Source organism: Oryza brachyantha, chromosome 10 (genome assembly GCF_000231095.2).
Source record: "Oryza brachyantha chromosome 10, ObraRS2, whole genome shotgun sequence".
Classification (NCBI taxonomy): Eukaryota; Viridiplantae; Streptophyta; class Magnoliopsida; order Poales; family Poaceae; genus Oryza; species Oryza brachyantha.
This window is the reverse complement of record NC_023172.2, coordinates 10,474,146-10,492,441: the sequence shown is the minus strand read 5'-3', so window position 1 is coordinate 10,492,441 and position 18,296 is coordinate 10,474,146. Positions and strand designations below refer to the sequence as shown.

Here is an 18,296-nt window from a genome sequence, read left to right as displayed (position 1 = left end):
AATGGTATATGCCTAGCTGTACAGAAACCTACGACTTAGGGAGAGCTGGCTTTCCCTATCTTTCTTTTGTTGGACAGTGATTTCCATAGCCAAAGGTGGTGAAAAAGCCCCAAAGCCGGGTTACTATATCCTACGCATTATATATGCTTTTTTTTTTTGGCAATTTTGCTTTGATCCCTTCATGATTTGGTCACTGGAAAGGAAAATTAATCACAGGTTTTGTTAGGGAAATTAAGCAATACCCGAGATAAAGATTTAAAGTGGAAAACCCTTACGGGAAAAATCACGGTTGTCAACCGACAATAACCACTATAAGGTGATGATTACGATGTAGGGGAATACACCGGACTGTTATATCCTACCCATGCAGTTTACGAGAGAGATTTATATAAGGAGAAATCTAAAAATACTAATAGAAAAAAGACTATAGAATCCTATTAGTAAACTAATCCTACTACTTAGTAGAGACTTACTTGGAAACTAGTAATATAATCCAAATACATTATAGATGATAATTCGGATCATATCTCTAACATGTTTAATTTTTTGCTATTAGTTTGTGACAGTGAGAGGTGTAGTGTGTATACATAGTTATCCTCAAATGGAGTGGGTACTGATCCTATGATATGCTGATATTATTTCGTATTTACAGAACTCGACTAACAACAACTCCAAATCATAATTGCCGATCACTTTCTACTCACCCCATTCGCTCACCAAACATGGATAGATACAATAATAATAATTTGGGAGGCATTCATGCAGATCGAGGGTGTGTGTGCACATGATATATCATCATTTCCAGGATGAAAGTCGAAAAGGGCTTCAATAGGTAGCTATAGGCATGCATACACGGTGACCCTAATGTGGGAACCTTCAAAGTTGAAACAACGCATCGTCTTTTTCCTCAAAACCGAAATATTCTCCAGAATCTTTCGCCTACGGGGTCGATCGGTCCATCGAGTACTTAATTACTTTGGAAATGCACGGCTTGTCCTGATACAAACTGTCAACTGTATAGCAGAATAAATTACTGCAGAAGCCCCTCCTATATGTATTGTCACTGTGTAGCTAGCATGATTATAAGATTAGTTAGCTGGCTAGGAGCAAGTTGAATAGTATAGCTAACTACTGGCTCCAATTTATCTATAGTCAATATAATAGCCAATTCATACAATAGTTACTTATAAAACATTAATACATGGTCCCGCATATCGTACATACACCGTGTCTTAGAGCACGTGCTGCAGTTGTCTACAAATTAGTACTCCCTCTATATTTTTAGGTAGACACGTTGACTTTTAGAATCACGTTTGATCATTCGTCTTATTCAAAATTTATATCCAAATATGCAAAATTATAATGCATAATTAAAGTTTCTATAATAATAAATCATATTATAACAAAATAATTAATAATTATATGACTTTTTAATAAGACGAATGGTTAAACGTGGACCTAAAAGTCAACGGCGTCATATAAAACAATATGGAGGGAGTACCTCACTTGTCTTCTTTTCTCCTATTATCTCTTTAAAATATGCGTATAGATGGTTTATAGACTTTTACTGTACATGCTCTAGCTGCTATATATGTTTGCTAGATATACCGTACAGTAATAAACTACGGTTAACTTGAGAAACTTTATAATTCTTTAGAAAGTATATAGATACTAAAACTTTATGAAAAATTTTGGTAACTTTGTATACATAATAACCGAAACCAGAAAGTACTCATTTTTACGTAGTATCTCATGGTATCGTCTTGCTCAAAAGGATAGTAAAAATCTATGTCAATAAATTATTATAACAATATATATATATATATATTCCATAAATCCAGAATATTGTAGTAACATTTTCTAATCTAAATTTATAAGACCAATGCTGTTATATTTTAAGGCAGAGGGAGTAGCTATATTAATTCATTTTGACAAAATTTGTTACAGGGCATCGAAAAAATACGTAATTAGCCGTTGGACACCGTAAGATCATGAATTTACTGCATGACACCATAAAAATATATATATGGTAATTAGCTGGTAGACACTTCAGTCACTATTTTATTAATTTTGGAGTAAAAAAATTAAAAATGACGAGATTGCCCTCGGTGGCCGGGTCACCACCGCCCTCGCCGTAGTTGGGTCGCCGTCGTCGCCACCTGCTTAGTCACCCTATAGGCTACAGTTCAAGTTGGGTGCGGCGCCGAGACCAACTGGATCTAGTTCGACCGGACTCAGTCGGCATAACGAGTTGGGCACCGAGAGCAATCTCGCCATTTTTAAAATTTTTCACTCACAAATTAATAAAATAATGGCCGGAGTGTCTACCAGCTAACTACCATATTTTTGTGGTGTCCTACAGCAAATTCATGATCTTACGGTGTCCACTGGCTAATTACGCGTTTTTTTGATGTTCTATAGCAAATTTTACCATTCATTTTTACTGTCACTTTCTCATATCTTCTAATTTCTAGACATTATTTTCAGGTTGGTGTATTCATATGACGAGTGGTGACAAATTCGGTTGAGTATTCTTTTGCCCACACGCTAGTGCCTGTGTAAGGCAATATATATTACGGAAGACGATGTGAGCCCCGTAAAATTTGTTGCTAATATTTAACTCAATTTTTCATGTACCACTTTCATAGTAAATTTTCCATGTATCACTTTCATAGTAAAATATAAGTATTGTCAGATTGTTCGATAGAGATTAATGTTGATAATAAAATACTATACGCAACCCTCAAAATGAACAACATGGGTGGAAAGTACCTAGGAATAAAATAGGAATAATTTTGAATCGAAAGCAATTGGTATATAGTATTAAAATTATATATATTTTGAGATCTAAATTCTAAAAACATTTATTCCCTCTGTTCCACGTTATAAGATTTCTTTTATTTTACCTAGATTTATATGTGTGCTAATAAATATGGACATATATATCGATACATATATAAATTTAAATAAATCTAAATAGTCTTATAATATTACACGGAGTGATAGTAGTACGTTCTGAGTAATCATCAATCGTACTACTGTAGAGCAGAGATGTACGATGTCAAGGTAATCGTCGATCGTACGTATAGATGCACGTAGGCATGTACTCCTACCTGAAGAAAGGCAATGCAGGTGATGCCGTCATCATGTTCATGCGAACCCGAAGAACTGGAGTATACTGCCGCGTACGTCTCGCCTGACTGCCCTAGCTGTAGTAGCTGCCATCATTCCTCGGCTCTTCTTTTCAGCACATCTACTACAGCTAGCCTCAACCCAACGACGCATGCATGGACCCAAAACCACACCCTGCACCGGGGCAAAGCCAGAAAGGGATGCCTGGTTCAGAAAACTTTGATACATTCAGAAGAAATCAGAAAGAAAGAAATGCAATGGCAGTCTGCTTCTGCTGCTGGTATAGGTATAGGAAGCCACACCATGATACACAGCGTACACGCAGCAGCAGCAAAATTCTGAAAGCTTTGATACACAGTGACACGCGCACACACACACACACGGCTCGATCGGCACAGGGAGAGATCGAGGAAGAGAGTGTGTGAGAGAGAGAGAGGGAATTGGAAAGGAGATAGACTGACCTGCTTGTCTCAGTTCGCCGCCGTCAAGCGCATGGAGGTTTCCTGGAAGTGGCAAAAGAGGAGGAGCTGCAGGCATGTGAGAAAAGTGTTGCGCCCTGCCACTTACTTCCGTCCCAAACCAAATCAACTTTTTAGTTTTTAGATATAATGTTTGACTCTTCGTTTTATTTAAAAAAATTACGATTAATAATTTTATTTTTATTAGATAATAAAACATAAATATTACTTTATGTGTAACTAATTTTTTTAAAAAATTTTTAAAAGTTTTTCAAATAAAATAGATGGTTAACGCGACACAGAACTGAAAAGTTAATTTTTAGTACGACGGGAGAGTATTTCGCAAAAACTGCAAATGTTGCATCATCGCTGCACATGAGCAGCTATGGATGGAACTTGTGTTGTCTGCTTCCCTCCTGTCCTTTTGGTAGATTCCCTGGTCAGTGTAGGTGAGGGTAGGGATCCCCATGCTTTCATGATGAGAGGCTTTTGCTGATGGAGATAAAGGAAAGGGGAAAAGAGGTAAAGGGAAGGAGGATTTTGGCAGCTGGAGGAGGGTGGCAGGGTTTTGGAGGGCGCGCGAAAACGGAGTATACTCTTCTGCCCGTAAAGGGATTCGTGTCTTTCTGCCTCTTTTGGCGGGAGTTTCGATCATGTATAGATCGTCCATTCGTCCCAGCTAGCATTCTAACTGCAGGACATGTGTAGTAAGCTTCTTTAGCCGTAGCTTTTTTTCAAAAATTGTTTCTGCCAGAAGCTGCCCTAAACGGTCCACGGCTTCTAAGAATCTATAGTTACACATTCTGGAATCCAGAAGCTAAAGAAGCTGGGTTTAGGAACTTTTCTAGATTCTCAAAAAGCTAGTTACCAAGCAGCTGGTTCTCAGAATCTAAACCTCTCCAAACAGGCACATAATCTACGTTGTTACTACATGGCTAGTAAAAAAGGTTTCAAGCTGGCGCCAGTGATTGTTTAATACTACGTGGCCTCCGTAGGCTCCAGGCTCCGTGGATAGTCATGCATCCATAGTAACGAAAATACTTCTAGATTATTTACTATAGACTAATAAAATTTTAAAAGATTATCTTTAAATCACTTCCGTGGTTAAATTTTAAACTTCAAATTGATTAGATTCGCTTTCCAAGTACTCCATCCATTTCAAAATGTACTCACTTTTAAGATTCAAAATTTGTACCACCGTATAAGCATTTTCGCTCTAATCATTTCAAAATGTATATGTTTGTAGGATTCAAATTTTATATGACAATATAAGTATTTCTTCTATAAATGTCATGATTTTAATCATTTCAATGATTCTAGAGCCAATCAAACACTTAGAAGGGAATGTAATCAATTTAATGTTTAAAAATTGATCACTGAAGTGATTATAAAAGAGAATCTTTTGACATCTCTTTAATACATGCTACATAAAGTAGAAATACTTATATTTTAAAATATATGTAGTATCTGATTGTCTCTGGAATATTTATATGGTGGTAAAAAAATGAATTCTATAAATATTAATATTTTGGAACACAAAGTGTTAGTGTGAAAGGTGGAAGAAACCATTTTAGGGAGTTGGATGTCACTCCCAGCGGTAGGCTAGTTATTGTGTAGTAATCGTGGCTACCGTGAAAACCACGATAAGTTTGAGATCCAAAATTTACATTTAAATTACACGGTAAGGATGATTGAGCTAGTATCCTAGAAAGATTCAAATTCATCTGGCTATTATTGTCGGTTCCATGAAACCAAACACTAAGAGGAAGTTCAATAGTATAGCCAACTACTAGCTCTAATTTATCTATAGTCAATTTAATAGCCAATTCATACAATAGTTACCTACAAATCATTAATACATGATCTCACATGTCATACATACTGAGTGTCTTGGAGCCCGTGCTGCAGCTGGCTATAAGCTGATGTGGAGGAAAGAAGTAATGAAAAAGAAGTAGGGTTGGCGGCTCTCATGCAAGAGCTAGCTATACACCAGCTTTAAAAATGCATTAAATGTAAAGGTAAGAGAAAGAGATAAGAGATAAAAAAATATAGCCAACCTTATAGCCAATCTATTATATGTGTTGACTATAATATAAGTTTATAGCTAGTAAATTGGCTTTACTATTAAACTTGCTCTAATAGAATCAACCATTGGGCCTTGCATGCTTAAAAAAACCGTCACAAATGCTCCCTCATGCCGGTTGTAAGTAACAAAGAGCACAAAGAAGGACCCATATGTATGGGTTTGCTTAATTGTTGAATCCCCCCAAAAGGCGGAAAGTCCTTTTGTGCGAGCAATGTACCACACTCGACACAAATAGCTACGTTATTTGTGCTGATTTTATTTATAAATAACTATTTATGTCGGTTTTGGTCCAACCCAACACAGATGAGCTCCCAACCGAGCAAATTAACCGAGCCGTGGTAGAGCCAAGCAGATGGCGCCGGAGGCTAGGCATCGATGGCGGTGAAGGGCACCTCCCTCTCTCCCTCGTTTTGCGCTTCTGGAATCTACCTGAGCTAGGTGAGAGGCGTCAGTGAGCTGAGGGAGGCTACGGGGATCCGGATTCAGTGATATTGTTCTGTGATATTTTTGGTAACATTGAGCCATTGACGTATGGGACCCATATATTCCTGGACTCACATAAATCCTACACGTCATTACTTAATGTCACCAAAAATATCACGGGACACTACCACTAAATCCGCGTCCGGCTACGGGCGGAGTTCCTGGTGGCTGGTTCCAACGGTGTAGAAGCCAGCGCGAGCGGCGCCAGCCCCCATCTCCCCCCTCTGTTGAATATATTTGTTATGATGTTCTTTGAAAACGTGTTCTTGATCTGTTACAGCGTGAGAAACTGAGAATGACCTGTGTTTTTTTTTTATCTGCATGAATTATTTTGGATTCAGCTTAATGCCATTTTTTTAGAGCATCTTTAGTGCCGGGTATTGGAACTGTCATTGAAATTTCCCTTGAAAACCATGATCATCAATGTCGGAGATTTAGTGTTCTGTCTATACCCAACAACGATGACGCGTTTTTCCTACTATAACCGCACGATTACCATATGATTACAGGTTAAAACCATGGCGTTTTAAGCACATAAAAATATTTATTATGCTTGTTGACATTATAGTGTCCTACATTAATGAATCTCAAAGGTTAATTCTGGTATATATTGATTGCTCAATTATGAAATTGTGATTTATAATTGTTTGAATCTCTAACATTTAGCAAAGGTCATGTTGAGTTTTTCAATTCAACAATCAATATGTCCTTCACGTACCGTACATATATATCATAGTTTTATTTGTATTTTTTCCTTAAATGTATACACTCCATAGTTTATTTATTCATTCTCACTATTTTTTTAATTTTGAGCTAGAATTTAGTGTTACCTATGTAATTTTCACAAGATTTGTTTATCAGAGGGCTCTACAAATTGATAGCTACTACCATGATATTTTTAGAATTTTATCATTATTTGAAAACATTTGAAGTTGGTTAAATTTTATCCAAACTAAATTGCCAGCTACTGATACTGCACCATAGTGATGAGTCCAATTACCGCGGTTATTGTGGCAGTAACTAGCGGTTTCATGAAACCTATTGTGTAAAATGTAGAGGTACTCTTTACGGCTCCAATTTGCCAAGAAGACCTCCCATAACCCGTTAGTCAATCTAGAGAATGCAATGGTTAGAGAATTTATTCTTTTATGCTGAATAGCTAAATGATTTATAATAATTATTTAGTAAGATATAAATGAATAAATTCACTATTATAAAGTTAAAAATATATTATTTTCAAAAACTTACCGTTAGAAGTTCGAATAGCATGTCGCTGTTCCATTCGATTCAGAGAAAAATAGCATGCCTATGGGCACTAGCCGAAAGGAGTAAAGCAGAATGAATTTACTGTTTTTTAGTAAGACCTGGTTTCAGGATTTCACGGGGCAATGCCGAAAATTTTGTTTGCATCCAAAAGCACAGCTTGTTTCTAATTAACGCATACGAGCTGTGGTTTCCTTCAGAACTAACATTTCTCTTCAATCTTTCAAGCTTCAATCTTTGAGTCGTGGATGATACTAACCATAAGTTATTCGGTGCAAATCCATATAGCAATGCATATATAAACAATCGAGGAAATGGCCTCGAAATACTTGCTACCTCTCTTCTAAATCTAAAAATATAGTAATTTTTGTTTCTTTTAGCATGGATGCACTTCTTAATAAATATGAAGTGAATGGATGTGAGAGGATAGACGAGAGTAATCTGAAAATAATTTTAAATGTGAAATGATTGAGGAGATAAGTAATACTGTAAATATCAGATATCTAAATTTCTTATATTTTAGTGTGAGAAAAATATTTATATTTTGAAGCCAAAGGAGCCGTGTTTGTTGCAAGCAAGCAGGTGTACGAACGTACGGTTGCTCGCGGGAGAGCATACTAGATGGGTCACCAGGTAGCGGCGCGGTCACGCATGCCTGCACGCGCGCGCACGATGCATGTGTGGTGGTGGTTCGCGCTTGGAACTTGTGTGCGGTTGCTTCCGCTTGTCATCCCGCCGCGCGCGTTACGTACGTTCCACCCTGTTCTCCACTTCCCTGCGCCGTCGTACAAAACGTAGGATTCCGGGAGGACCGATCGATCACCGGCCGCCCGCGCCCCCCGCTGCTTAAAATTTGGTCCTCGGAATTAAGGATAGCAATAAGTCGCGTTGGGTACGGACGGAGCAGGACCACGCCGGATCCAATACCCATCATAAATACTTAACCCGTTTCTGAATTTCTTAACGGACAAAATGTTATGTCTAGACTCATGCCTAACGGCACTTGGGTATTCAGTAGGTATTTTGACATAAACACATTCTTAATTACTTATCAATATCAATAAAAAATAGTAAGAAAATAATAAACTAAAAATTACAAATAAAAGAACAATAATAGCAAAATCTTAAGTATCACACAACTACCAATCGTACCACAATGATGTGTGTGTGTATATATATATATAAGTTTATTTTTTAGTTTTTATATAATGTTTCGACTCTTCGTTTTATTTTGAAACTTTTTTACGATTAATATTTTGATTGTTACTATATGATAAAACATGGATAATACTTTATGCATGGATAATTTTTTCTTAAGTTTTTTTATAAAATTTTTAAATAAGACGAATGGTAAAGGTTGAACACAGAAATCGAAAAATAAAATTGTTATGTGATACAGGTAGTATCGAGTTTCTAGTGATATGTCCGTGATAGATATTATCTCACCCACGATGAGTTCAATAGCAATTTTGACAACGTGGAATAGTTGGTCTAAAGGAAGAAGCTTAAGGGATTCATGTGTAAGCTCAAAAACGCTATTGCAGATGAAGATAGTTGGACTTAAAGAAGAAACTAGAGAATGAAATTGCGATAGGGACATTATGGTCTTGACGTTCATCGAGTGGTCGTCGAGAACGACTGGTGGATAAGAGAAGTATACATAGGCAGGTCCGTTGTTTAGCCGTCGAGATGTTGACATACGGGGATGAACCATTTTCACCCAAACCGATCGGTTCTACTTGTCTGAACTATGATACCCTAAATTAGGGGATAATGGTTGTGTTCTTATGCACTGAAACATCGTAGATTATTTCAGTCTTCCCCGCGTACGTTTGTTAAACTGCTATACGGTGTAATTTTTAATAAAATATTTATATATAAGTGGATCGTCTCATATTTCTAAATTATATTTTTAACTTTACAGTAGTTAATTTCATTGTTATATCATAAAATAACTATTAAAAATAAGATATTTTTCATATAAAGCCTATCCAATAGGAGGGTTGAATTCAAAAGGAGAAACTAAAATATTATAGATGCTTGTGTTAAAAATATACGAGAACTAAATGGAGTTGTCAAACTACCTATGGGTCTTAGGTCTTACCCCGCCACCACCCCTACTAGGGACGGAAGCACGAACTGACCATGTATAGGTCTAAGTTAGCATGTGCTTCGTAGTTTTAAGAATTTATTTATACATAGTAAATTCAGAAGATGTAAGTAAGATTACAGAGATAAGCCTAACTACCCTACCCTTAATTCCACCCGAGTCCCCTGCACAGTAAATTGATAAAATGTAACTAAGATGAGTATATTACATCTTAACTTCCAAGTTACAAGTCATGGCCAAATCTTGACGAACCAGCAGAAAAGTTCAATATAAAATCTCATACATCCAATTCCAATTCCTCAATTCAATCCAAGCTCGTGCTTGAAATGCAAACGTTGAAAACTCTTGGGGTACTACCATTCTAGCTTATCAAAATGAACACTTTTTGGCATTTCGATCAACTGGATGTAAAATACGTACGCCAACATTTCGACAGAGCCATTTAGAGCAGGGCTAATAATATAGCCAACAAGCTGGTTATAAGTCTCTCTGTAGTCTTCTTTTATAGTAGTTAGTTCTTTATCATCAATATAGGACCAACATGTCTCTCTCACATAATTTCTTTATTCTTGTGTCCAAGTTGGCTATAAGATTACAGCCCACTACTTTTCTCTCTCCTTCACATAAGCATTTAGTATGCTATTATATTTGCTCTTAGAGTAATTTTAATGGTAAAGTCAACTTACTAACTATAAGCTTATATTAAAGTCAACGCATAAATACATAATATATAAGCTATAAAATTGGCTATAATTTTTATCTTCTATCTCTTTCTCTCGCATATACATTTAGTATATTTTTTTGGAGTACGCCTATAGCTAGCTATTGTATGAGAGCCCACTTCAATTTTTATTTTCATTTTCTCTCATCCATATCAACTTTTAGCCAATCTAGAGTGAGGTCAATAAAAGAGCAACTATTAGCTCCAAAATCTTTCCATATCATATAATATAGAACCAACTTAGACAATAGTAACATATAAGCATATAGTATATCATGTATGGTTCACCTCTCACGCTCAGTATCTTAAAACTTATGTCGTACCTGGCTGTAAATCTGTTGCTCTTATTTTATCCCTTCTCACGTAAACATAAACATAAAGCGTTAATTTTAGAGTCGAATTACATGACTGATGTACTCCTTGTCATAGTATACTGCTCTTGCCCGCCTAGAGATGGAACTAATGAAATGAAACTCGAGCTACCAGTACTACTACCTGACAAGTCTCGATGACCTAACACACCACACACACACACACATCCGATTAAAAGAAATCACAGCAACAAATCAAAAACACACGTCGCGTCGATCTCACTCGCTCCCTTCTCATCCGGGACAGCTGGTTGTCGGATCGCCGCCGGCTTTGCACCCTTGCACACGGCGGCGCTAGGGCCACGACGAGCCGGAGAAGAAGAAGAAGAAGAAGAAGAAGAAGAAGACACCGAGACAGCGGCTGCTGCGATCACTACGCGAGCAGTAGAGCCCCAGGATAGGTAGGAGCACGTACTGACGTCGTGCGTACGGCTAGAATTTAATTGCTTGTCTTTAGCTTCTGACGCTAATTGATCACCCACGGTTTGATCAGTTCCTGCCAGTTTGTGCCTGCCATTTTGATTATTCAAATCAAACCATGTTAACCATTTCATTATTTTTTTAATAAAGTAAGGTCGTGTTGGTCAGAGCGGTACGTACGACCACGACCAGTCCGTACGGCCGGTCAAACTAGAGCCAGATGGATGCAAATTGCAAAAATTGAAAAATCTGGTTTGAAACGAATTTTCAGGGGACAAGAAAGGGGGATTTTTTTTAAACAGATTTTCGCTGAATTTGAAATATCCCGTCCCCGTAAACGACGGTAGATTTGAAATTTGTAACGAGATACCAAACCATGTTTAGAGTTTAGACACAGTTTGGATGCTACGGCTCGCCGGCGGCGGGAGGGAGGGAGGCTTGTTGAGTGCACGTCTCCGTGACGTTGATTGCGGCAATAATGTTGATTATATATCAGGATTTTCTCGGTCCAGGTGACATGGATGGTAGATTAATTTCGCCGATGTGGTCAAACACCCGCAGAATTTATCATCTGAATGAGACTGTTGGAAAATCGGAGTACGAATTTAGATGATGCACACATGGGCTCTTGACTTTGGAGTATTGTGGTAGCATATGGAAACCAAGTTTGGTTTTACTTCGAAATCATAGTTATTGAACTTTTTGCGACATTAGGAACCCTCCCATTTCTTTATTTTGACTCTGTCTTCTATTTTCGTCTTAGTATATACACTAAATAATAAATATTATCTATTAGATATACACAGATAAGTTACATGGGTTTATTTAGTCATCCGTTCTATATTTAATACATTAACTTATATATTTTATTGCACGTAGACTTATGGACGAAGTTTTTCTATAAGGCCATTCTTAGTGGTCTCTTTCATTTCACGGTTTTCAATTTTGACACGTCAGCGTTCTAGTTTTTTTAATTGAAATAAAATGGCATTCTTATTGGTCTCTTTCATAGTTTCATAGACTTGATAGATTATTAAATTGTTGCATGAGAGGAAAATAGAATGTGGACCCAACATAGAATCTATATGAAAGAAATGTTTGGCCTCAATAGACTCATTTGGTTTTCATTTGCTTGGAAACAACGCCATAAGCCTTACACTAGGATGAAAGGATTCTCTTCTCTTTTTAATCAAATTCTTATCATGTCATTAAAAAAATCTAATGTGACACCTAATTAATACCAAATGAAAGTACCACTGAAAATGACCTAAGACATGCTGCATATAACATGGGGACATGTACGCGAGTGGTAAACAAACGAAACAACGATGGCCAATTTTTTCTTAAATTAATGATGTTACACAGAATGATTAATTTAACGTGGATATATATATATATGTATATATATATATATATATATCCATCGTCTAAATCTTTTTGTGATACTTATCAATACCAACAGCAAGCAAGAAAGAAAGAATGCTATGCATCTTGTTGCCAGTGAGGAGGAGGCAAACCAAAGAAAGAAGGGGAAGACGAAACTATCTCTGGCCAAGAGAAAACCACCAGCTCTTGCCCCTGTTGGAGAAGCAATGACGAGAACCGAGCGGTGCTTGGGCGGTCAGCCGCGCGGGCACGCGAGCTGTCGGTATGAGTTCGATCCCTGGGATCGTAACTCGCGTCTCTCACCATTCATAGAGACGCGTGACATAACTAATAATAGTGAGTAGCAGAGATATGTTTACCAACTCGAGCTCACAGTGGCAGCACGCACCCGCTCCTATTCACGCCCTCTCGTTGATAAAAGAGAGAAGGATACAGTGAAAAAGACATAATGAGATAGGATTGCTAGGTTATTACTCCCTCCGTTTTATAATGTAATATATTTAACTTTTTTACTCGTAATATTTGACTATTTGTCTTATTCAAAAAATTATAAAAATATTATTTATTTTGACTGTGACTTACTTTATTATCAAATAAACTTTAAGCATAACTAATTATTTTTTATATTTATACTAAATATTTAAATAAGACAAATGATCACACGTTACAACTAATAAAGTCAAACATCTTATATTATAAAACGATATTACCGTAATCTTATATCGTCCGCCATAAATACAACGGAAACCCGTCGATTCACATTTCTCATTCACGATACGACTCCTTTTAACCATTCATAATATAATAAATATATCACGGAGTAAAGACAGTTCCCGATCTTCAGTACGTACTTGGTCAATGCACGGTAAAAGTGTGGCCAATGCTCGAGACAGTTGAGAGGCGATGCACACGCAGTGCGGCACATCGTTCGTAACCACAGTGCTCTCTCTATTAATGAAAACACAAATATATATACACAAGGGGCGAAACAAAGAACAAATCAAGTATAGGGCTGAGTTAACATGTCCTATATTATTTCTAAAATTTTTATGATAAATTGATAAGATATAAGTGTGATCATATAGCTAAGAGTAGGGCTTAAGCCCTAATTGCCCTACCCTTGATTCCGACCCTAGCACACTCCTATATATGAGAACAGAGGAAGGAGAAAAAAAAATGCCAACGATGCGGCCAACGCCATCAGGTCCACAGGTCCACAATTTCGGTGGTTACAAAACCACCTTCAGAAAAAAAAATCGTGATAAGGACTTGAGTAAAAGTGTTAAAGTGGTTAAACGAATGACCGCAAAGATGAGACCACCTCTTTCTTCTTCTCCAAAGGGAATAGCAAAGGGCAAATTTCTTTGTTACCGTTTTAGCTTTAGCGATTTGCAATATTTGGCTAAAGTGTTACATAATGAAAGCAACAATAATTATTTCTTCAGCATTTTGGGTATGGTCAGAATTACCCTAAAGTTATCGCCTCATTGAATTACCGACCTACAACCTCTGTTTCATATTGTAATACTTTTTAGTTTTGTCTAAATTTACCAAACGATGAATGTATATAATTTATATATATACGTATAGATTTATTAGCATCCACATAAATCTAGACAAAATTAGAAAGTTTACGTTGTTAAACACATAAATCTAGACAAAATTAGAAAGTTTACGTTGTTAAACACATAAATCTAGACAAAATTAAAAAGTTTACGTTGTTAAACAGACGGAGTAATATATATGCCAGACATTGTATGCTGATTAACTTTTCGAAGTACTCCCAAAGCTCAATCAAGAGCGATTTTGCTCCTACGTGGTGGTGCACGTGTGACCATGACCAGCTATGATAGCGGATAGCCCATCGTGACTATGTAATGTTAGCCGAAGTAAGGATGAGACCATAGGCATCATGGACTTCCTGCGTGTGACTTGGAGATACATGAAGAGATAGAAAGAAGAATTGGGTGAGGAAGAAATGGATTGATTGATACGTGGATAGTGATTTTTTTTAATTAACTTCTTGACTTGGTTAACTGTGTATGCCGTATACTGAACTTCTCAATTATAAGTTGACAGGGTGCCGAATGTCTGAGGTATCAAAGTTTGAGGGAGTTAAAAAGACAAAATGCGATATTTTAAGGGTTTTACATTTTCTCAAAATGATACTGAAATTACCGAGTATTCAACCTACGGAGATGGATAACAAACGCTTGATAGTAACCCAAGGACGTCACTAGGTTTAGTGGGAGATCATCTTGTGAGCACCCTCAGAAATGTAAGTATATATAGGGTTTGACCGAACAAAATGTATTGGATGCAAAGGATAGCCGAGAGTTGTGAGAGACAGAGTACACCTTTGACTTCATAGCTCTCTAGAGTAATGAACTGCATGAATTCAGAAGTCTATAACAAAGGAATGGAAGTATACTCTACAGAACAAAATGATCTCTCTACAGTTTCAGATTATACTATCAAAGGCAAGTAGCAACATTTAATTAATTAGCGACAAGACAAAAAAAAAATCTACATAGAGTTAAACTCAACATGGTACCATTTAAAGCATGGAGCAGTCGAGCACCAATAGTATGGCTGTGTTATTTTCACATTTTATTCTCGTTTATTTCCTCCGATTTTACACGATGCTGCTCAAACTGCTAAACGCTTTTTCTAAGAAGTCTAAATAGAAATTTATTATCTCACCTTTCTAATTCGATAATTTTTTATTGTTTATACTTCATAAAAAATACTACACAGCTGATATAATTTTGTACTAAGGATGAGTTCTATTGTTACTTTTTTTCGTAGGTTTTTTTTTTGGCTTCTGCGTATGTATTTTTTCGAAACGTCAAGTAGTCCATTGAAATCGGTAGTCTTTCATACTGTTTTTGGCTGCAGATGCGCAATGTTTAGGAAAAATAAATATTAAGCCACATGCCATGGCGGCATTGCCCACACCACATAAATTTGAATTTTCCATTAGAAAAGTGATGCATTTTTTTTTTAACAAAGATTGTTCCATATACCCGCAGTCGCAATCGCAACACACAGAAAAATTAAGAAATGCGACATCAACCATAAGAAAAAAAATGAAAAATAGTCGCCTACGACACGAACGCCAAAATATTCCAAGGGCCCCTTCTTCTGGTTCACGCCAGATCGTTGCAAATAAACTACTCCCAACATCGCCATGGCGTTGTTTGACACGGGAGATCTTTCTTGCCCCAGAAAGATGAGGACAACCAGATTACCCATTAATCAAATCCTAAGGATAACGCTTAATTACCCCCAACCAGGCCATTACCCACGAGATAAGACACCATAAACCATATTTAATACATCGTAAGATCAGTCTCAATGCATAATTTTATGGTAAAATAAAACTTCTTCATTTAATTACTATGACTCGTGACAAGTCAATAATTTTTACTAATCATTAATGTATATGATATCTTTGAGACTGGCCTAATGCGACACCGTAACTAGGTTGAAAGCAAGCACAATGTCCCCATCGCACGCCATTAGCCGCACTTCCTAACCATCCAGATTAAAGATGAAAAATATTTGTTAATCTCGCCGTGGCTAACGGCGAGCGGCAGCGCCGTCTCGAACTCTCCTGAAGAAGAAATGGAAAATGGCTTCGTGGTGGCTGGCTGCTTGTCGACGTCGGTGACCTCACCGGCGACAGCTACCCGTCACCGAGGTATAGCACACTTGGATTAATCATGGTGAATTACCGATACAATAATGGCGGTGATTAGCAGGAACAACAAAATTTTATCAGCTTGTCCATGGATGGATCGTTGCATTGCGGCCTCAACTGCTGTTATTTACAGGTCTAAAATACTAGTAATCCTCGGAGCGACATGGCTAAAGCTAAGCTACGCTAGGGTGGCTAATGAGGAGGAGGAAGACGACGAACTGAACCGCTAAGACCAAGCCGTGGTTTTCTCATGGTTTGATACAGCGGGTGGTGGAGCGGGAGCCGCGGAGGCGGGAGGAGTCGCCGGAGTTCACATGACGGAGCAGGCGTTGGGGTTCTCGTCGCTGAACATCTGGGGCGCGTGGACGTTGTACGGGTAGGGCTGGTACTGGGCGGCGGCGGGGTTGGGGTGGTAGAAGGCGGCGGGGTGGGGTGCCGGGGCGCCGCCGTAGTAGCCGCCGGGGTGGCCGTGGTACGGGTTGAAGCCGTACTGCGGTGGCATCTGGTACATGCCGGCGTCGGCGAGGGGCGCCGGTGCCACGGACGCGGCGGCGGCGGCGGCCGCCGACTTGTCCTTGTCCTTCTTCTCCTCGCCCCCGCCGCCGTCCTTCTTGTCCTTCTTGTCGCCGCCGCCGTCCTTCTTGTCGCCGCCGCCGCCGCCGTCCTTCTTGCCTGGCGCGACGACCTCGACGGGCCGGCTGAGCTTGTCCTTGAGGTAGCCAGGCAGCGCGGCGGCGTCCATGGTGCCGGTGACCTTGACCAGGTCCTTGGCCGCATCGAACGCCACATCCTTCACCCCTGCAGCCGCGTCAAACGGAACAGGGCGTCAATCTCGGCCAAAAAAAAAAAGTTGAATCGATTCGTGATTCCCAAGAGCAGAAAAATCCCGCCGCAAAGAACACACCTTTGATCTTGGAGATGCGGCGCTTGATGCGGTCGATGCATCCGTCGCAGTGCAGACGGATCTTAAGCGTCACCGTCTCCTGACGGAATCCAAAAGCAGGGGAATTTCAGGAACAGTTGCATGGGCATCAGCCATGGCGGAATTGGCAGCGGAATGAATTCCATTTAACCAAACTGACCTCTTTGGGCTCCTTGGGTTTCTTCTCCTCCTTGGGCTTGTCGCCGCCGCCCTTCTCCTTATCGGCCTTCTTATCGCCGCCGCCGCCTTTCTCCTTGTCCGCCTTCTTGTCGCCGGAGTCAGCCTTCTTGTCCTTGTCCTTCTCCTTGTCCTTCTTGGGCGGGCCGGCGCCGGCGGAGACGATCTGCACGGGCTTCTTGGTCCTCGCCTCGACGCGCTCCTTGAGCTCCGCCGCGTCCGCCGCGCCGGTCACCACCACCTTGTTCCCCGCCGTGTCCGTCGTCACCGACTCCACACCTGCACCGCACGCCGCAACAACCCGGTCAGCCACATCACACCCACACCCAAAACCTCAGTCAGAAACACGGCGCTCACGTACCGGAGGCGCGCTTGATGGCCTTCTTGACCTTGCTGGCGCAGCCGGCGCAATGCAACTCGACCTTAAGAACAATAGGCCCCGGCGCCGCCGCCGCCTTCTCCTTGTCGCCGCCGGCGTCCTTCTTCTTGTCGCCGCCGTCCTTCTCCTTCTTCTTCTCCTCACCCATGGCTGGTGGTGCGTGTGTCCTCCTGTCCGCGCAGACTCCGAGGAAGCGGTGGTGCGCTGCGGTGATGGTGGTGGTGGTGGTTACTGCTGGGGGGAGGGACGCGCGTGGTTCGAGAAGCGGAGGTTTGTGCGGAGGTGGGGGTAGGGGAGCGGAGTTAAATAGCGGAGTGAAGTGAAGAGGAGAGTGCGCGGTACGTGTTCCGGGTTGGGTTGGTGGTCGCAGTTAATGGTGGGAGCGGGTTCGGGTTAACGGGCCGGACCCGGTAAGGCTGGTGGCTGACTGGCTGGCTGACTGCTCGTCGGGAATGGTGAGGCTGTCATGGTGGGGTCCACCGGGGCGTGTGCCGCTCTCTTCGTACTAATTTATTTTTAAATTAAATTTTTAATTTTTAATATTAAATTTAATGGTGATTTATTTACTGAATTTTACTGGATTACAAAGAATATATATGTAAAATTTTATTTATAAATTATTTTATCTTTGTAAACAGTCACACCTTTCTTCTTCGCCCCCTTTCATTTAAAGGAAATTCATAGG

The 18,296-nt window shown here is 39.5% G+C and overlaps 1 protein-coding gene across 1 annotated transcript; it reads right to left on the bottom strand.

Annotated features, from left to right (window-relative positions):
- Nucleotides 1–15,862: 15,862 nt before the first annotated feature.
- On the bottom strand, nt 15,863–17,877 carry LOC102722336 (heavy metal-associated isoprenylated plant protein 5-like). Its single transcript, XM_040527967.1, has 4 exons — nt 17,594–17,877; nt 17,216–17,511; nt 17,038–17,116; nt 15,863–16,931 (listed from the first exon to the last, which is right to left on the bottom strand). The coding sequence occupies exons 1-4, from the start codon at nt 17,757–17,759 to the stop codon at nt 16,444–16,446; spliced, it is 1,029 nt and encodes a 342-aa protein (XP_040383901.1). The 5' UTR covers nt 17,760–17,877; the 3' UTR covers nt 15,863–16,443.
- Between the last annotated feature and the right edge of the window lie 419 nt (nt 17,878–18,296).

Bases quoted from the DNA above. Each gene is read 5' to 3' on its own strand.
- LOC102722336 (XM_040527967.1), bottom strand. From the start codon at position 17,759: ATGGGTGAGGAGAAGAAGAAGGAGAAGGACGGCGGCGACAAGAAGAAG. The intron at 17,512-17,593 runs GTACGTGAGCGC...CGTGCGGTGCAG, and splicing joins GGCCATCAAGCGCGCCTCCG to GTGTGGAGTCGGTGACGACG. The intron at 17,117-17,215 runs GTCAGTTTGGTT...GGATTCCGTCAG, and splicing joins AACCCAAGGAGCCCAAAGAG to GAGACGGTGACGCTTAAGAT.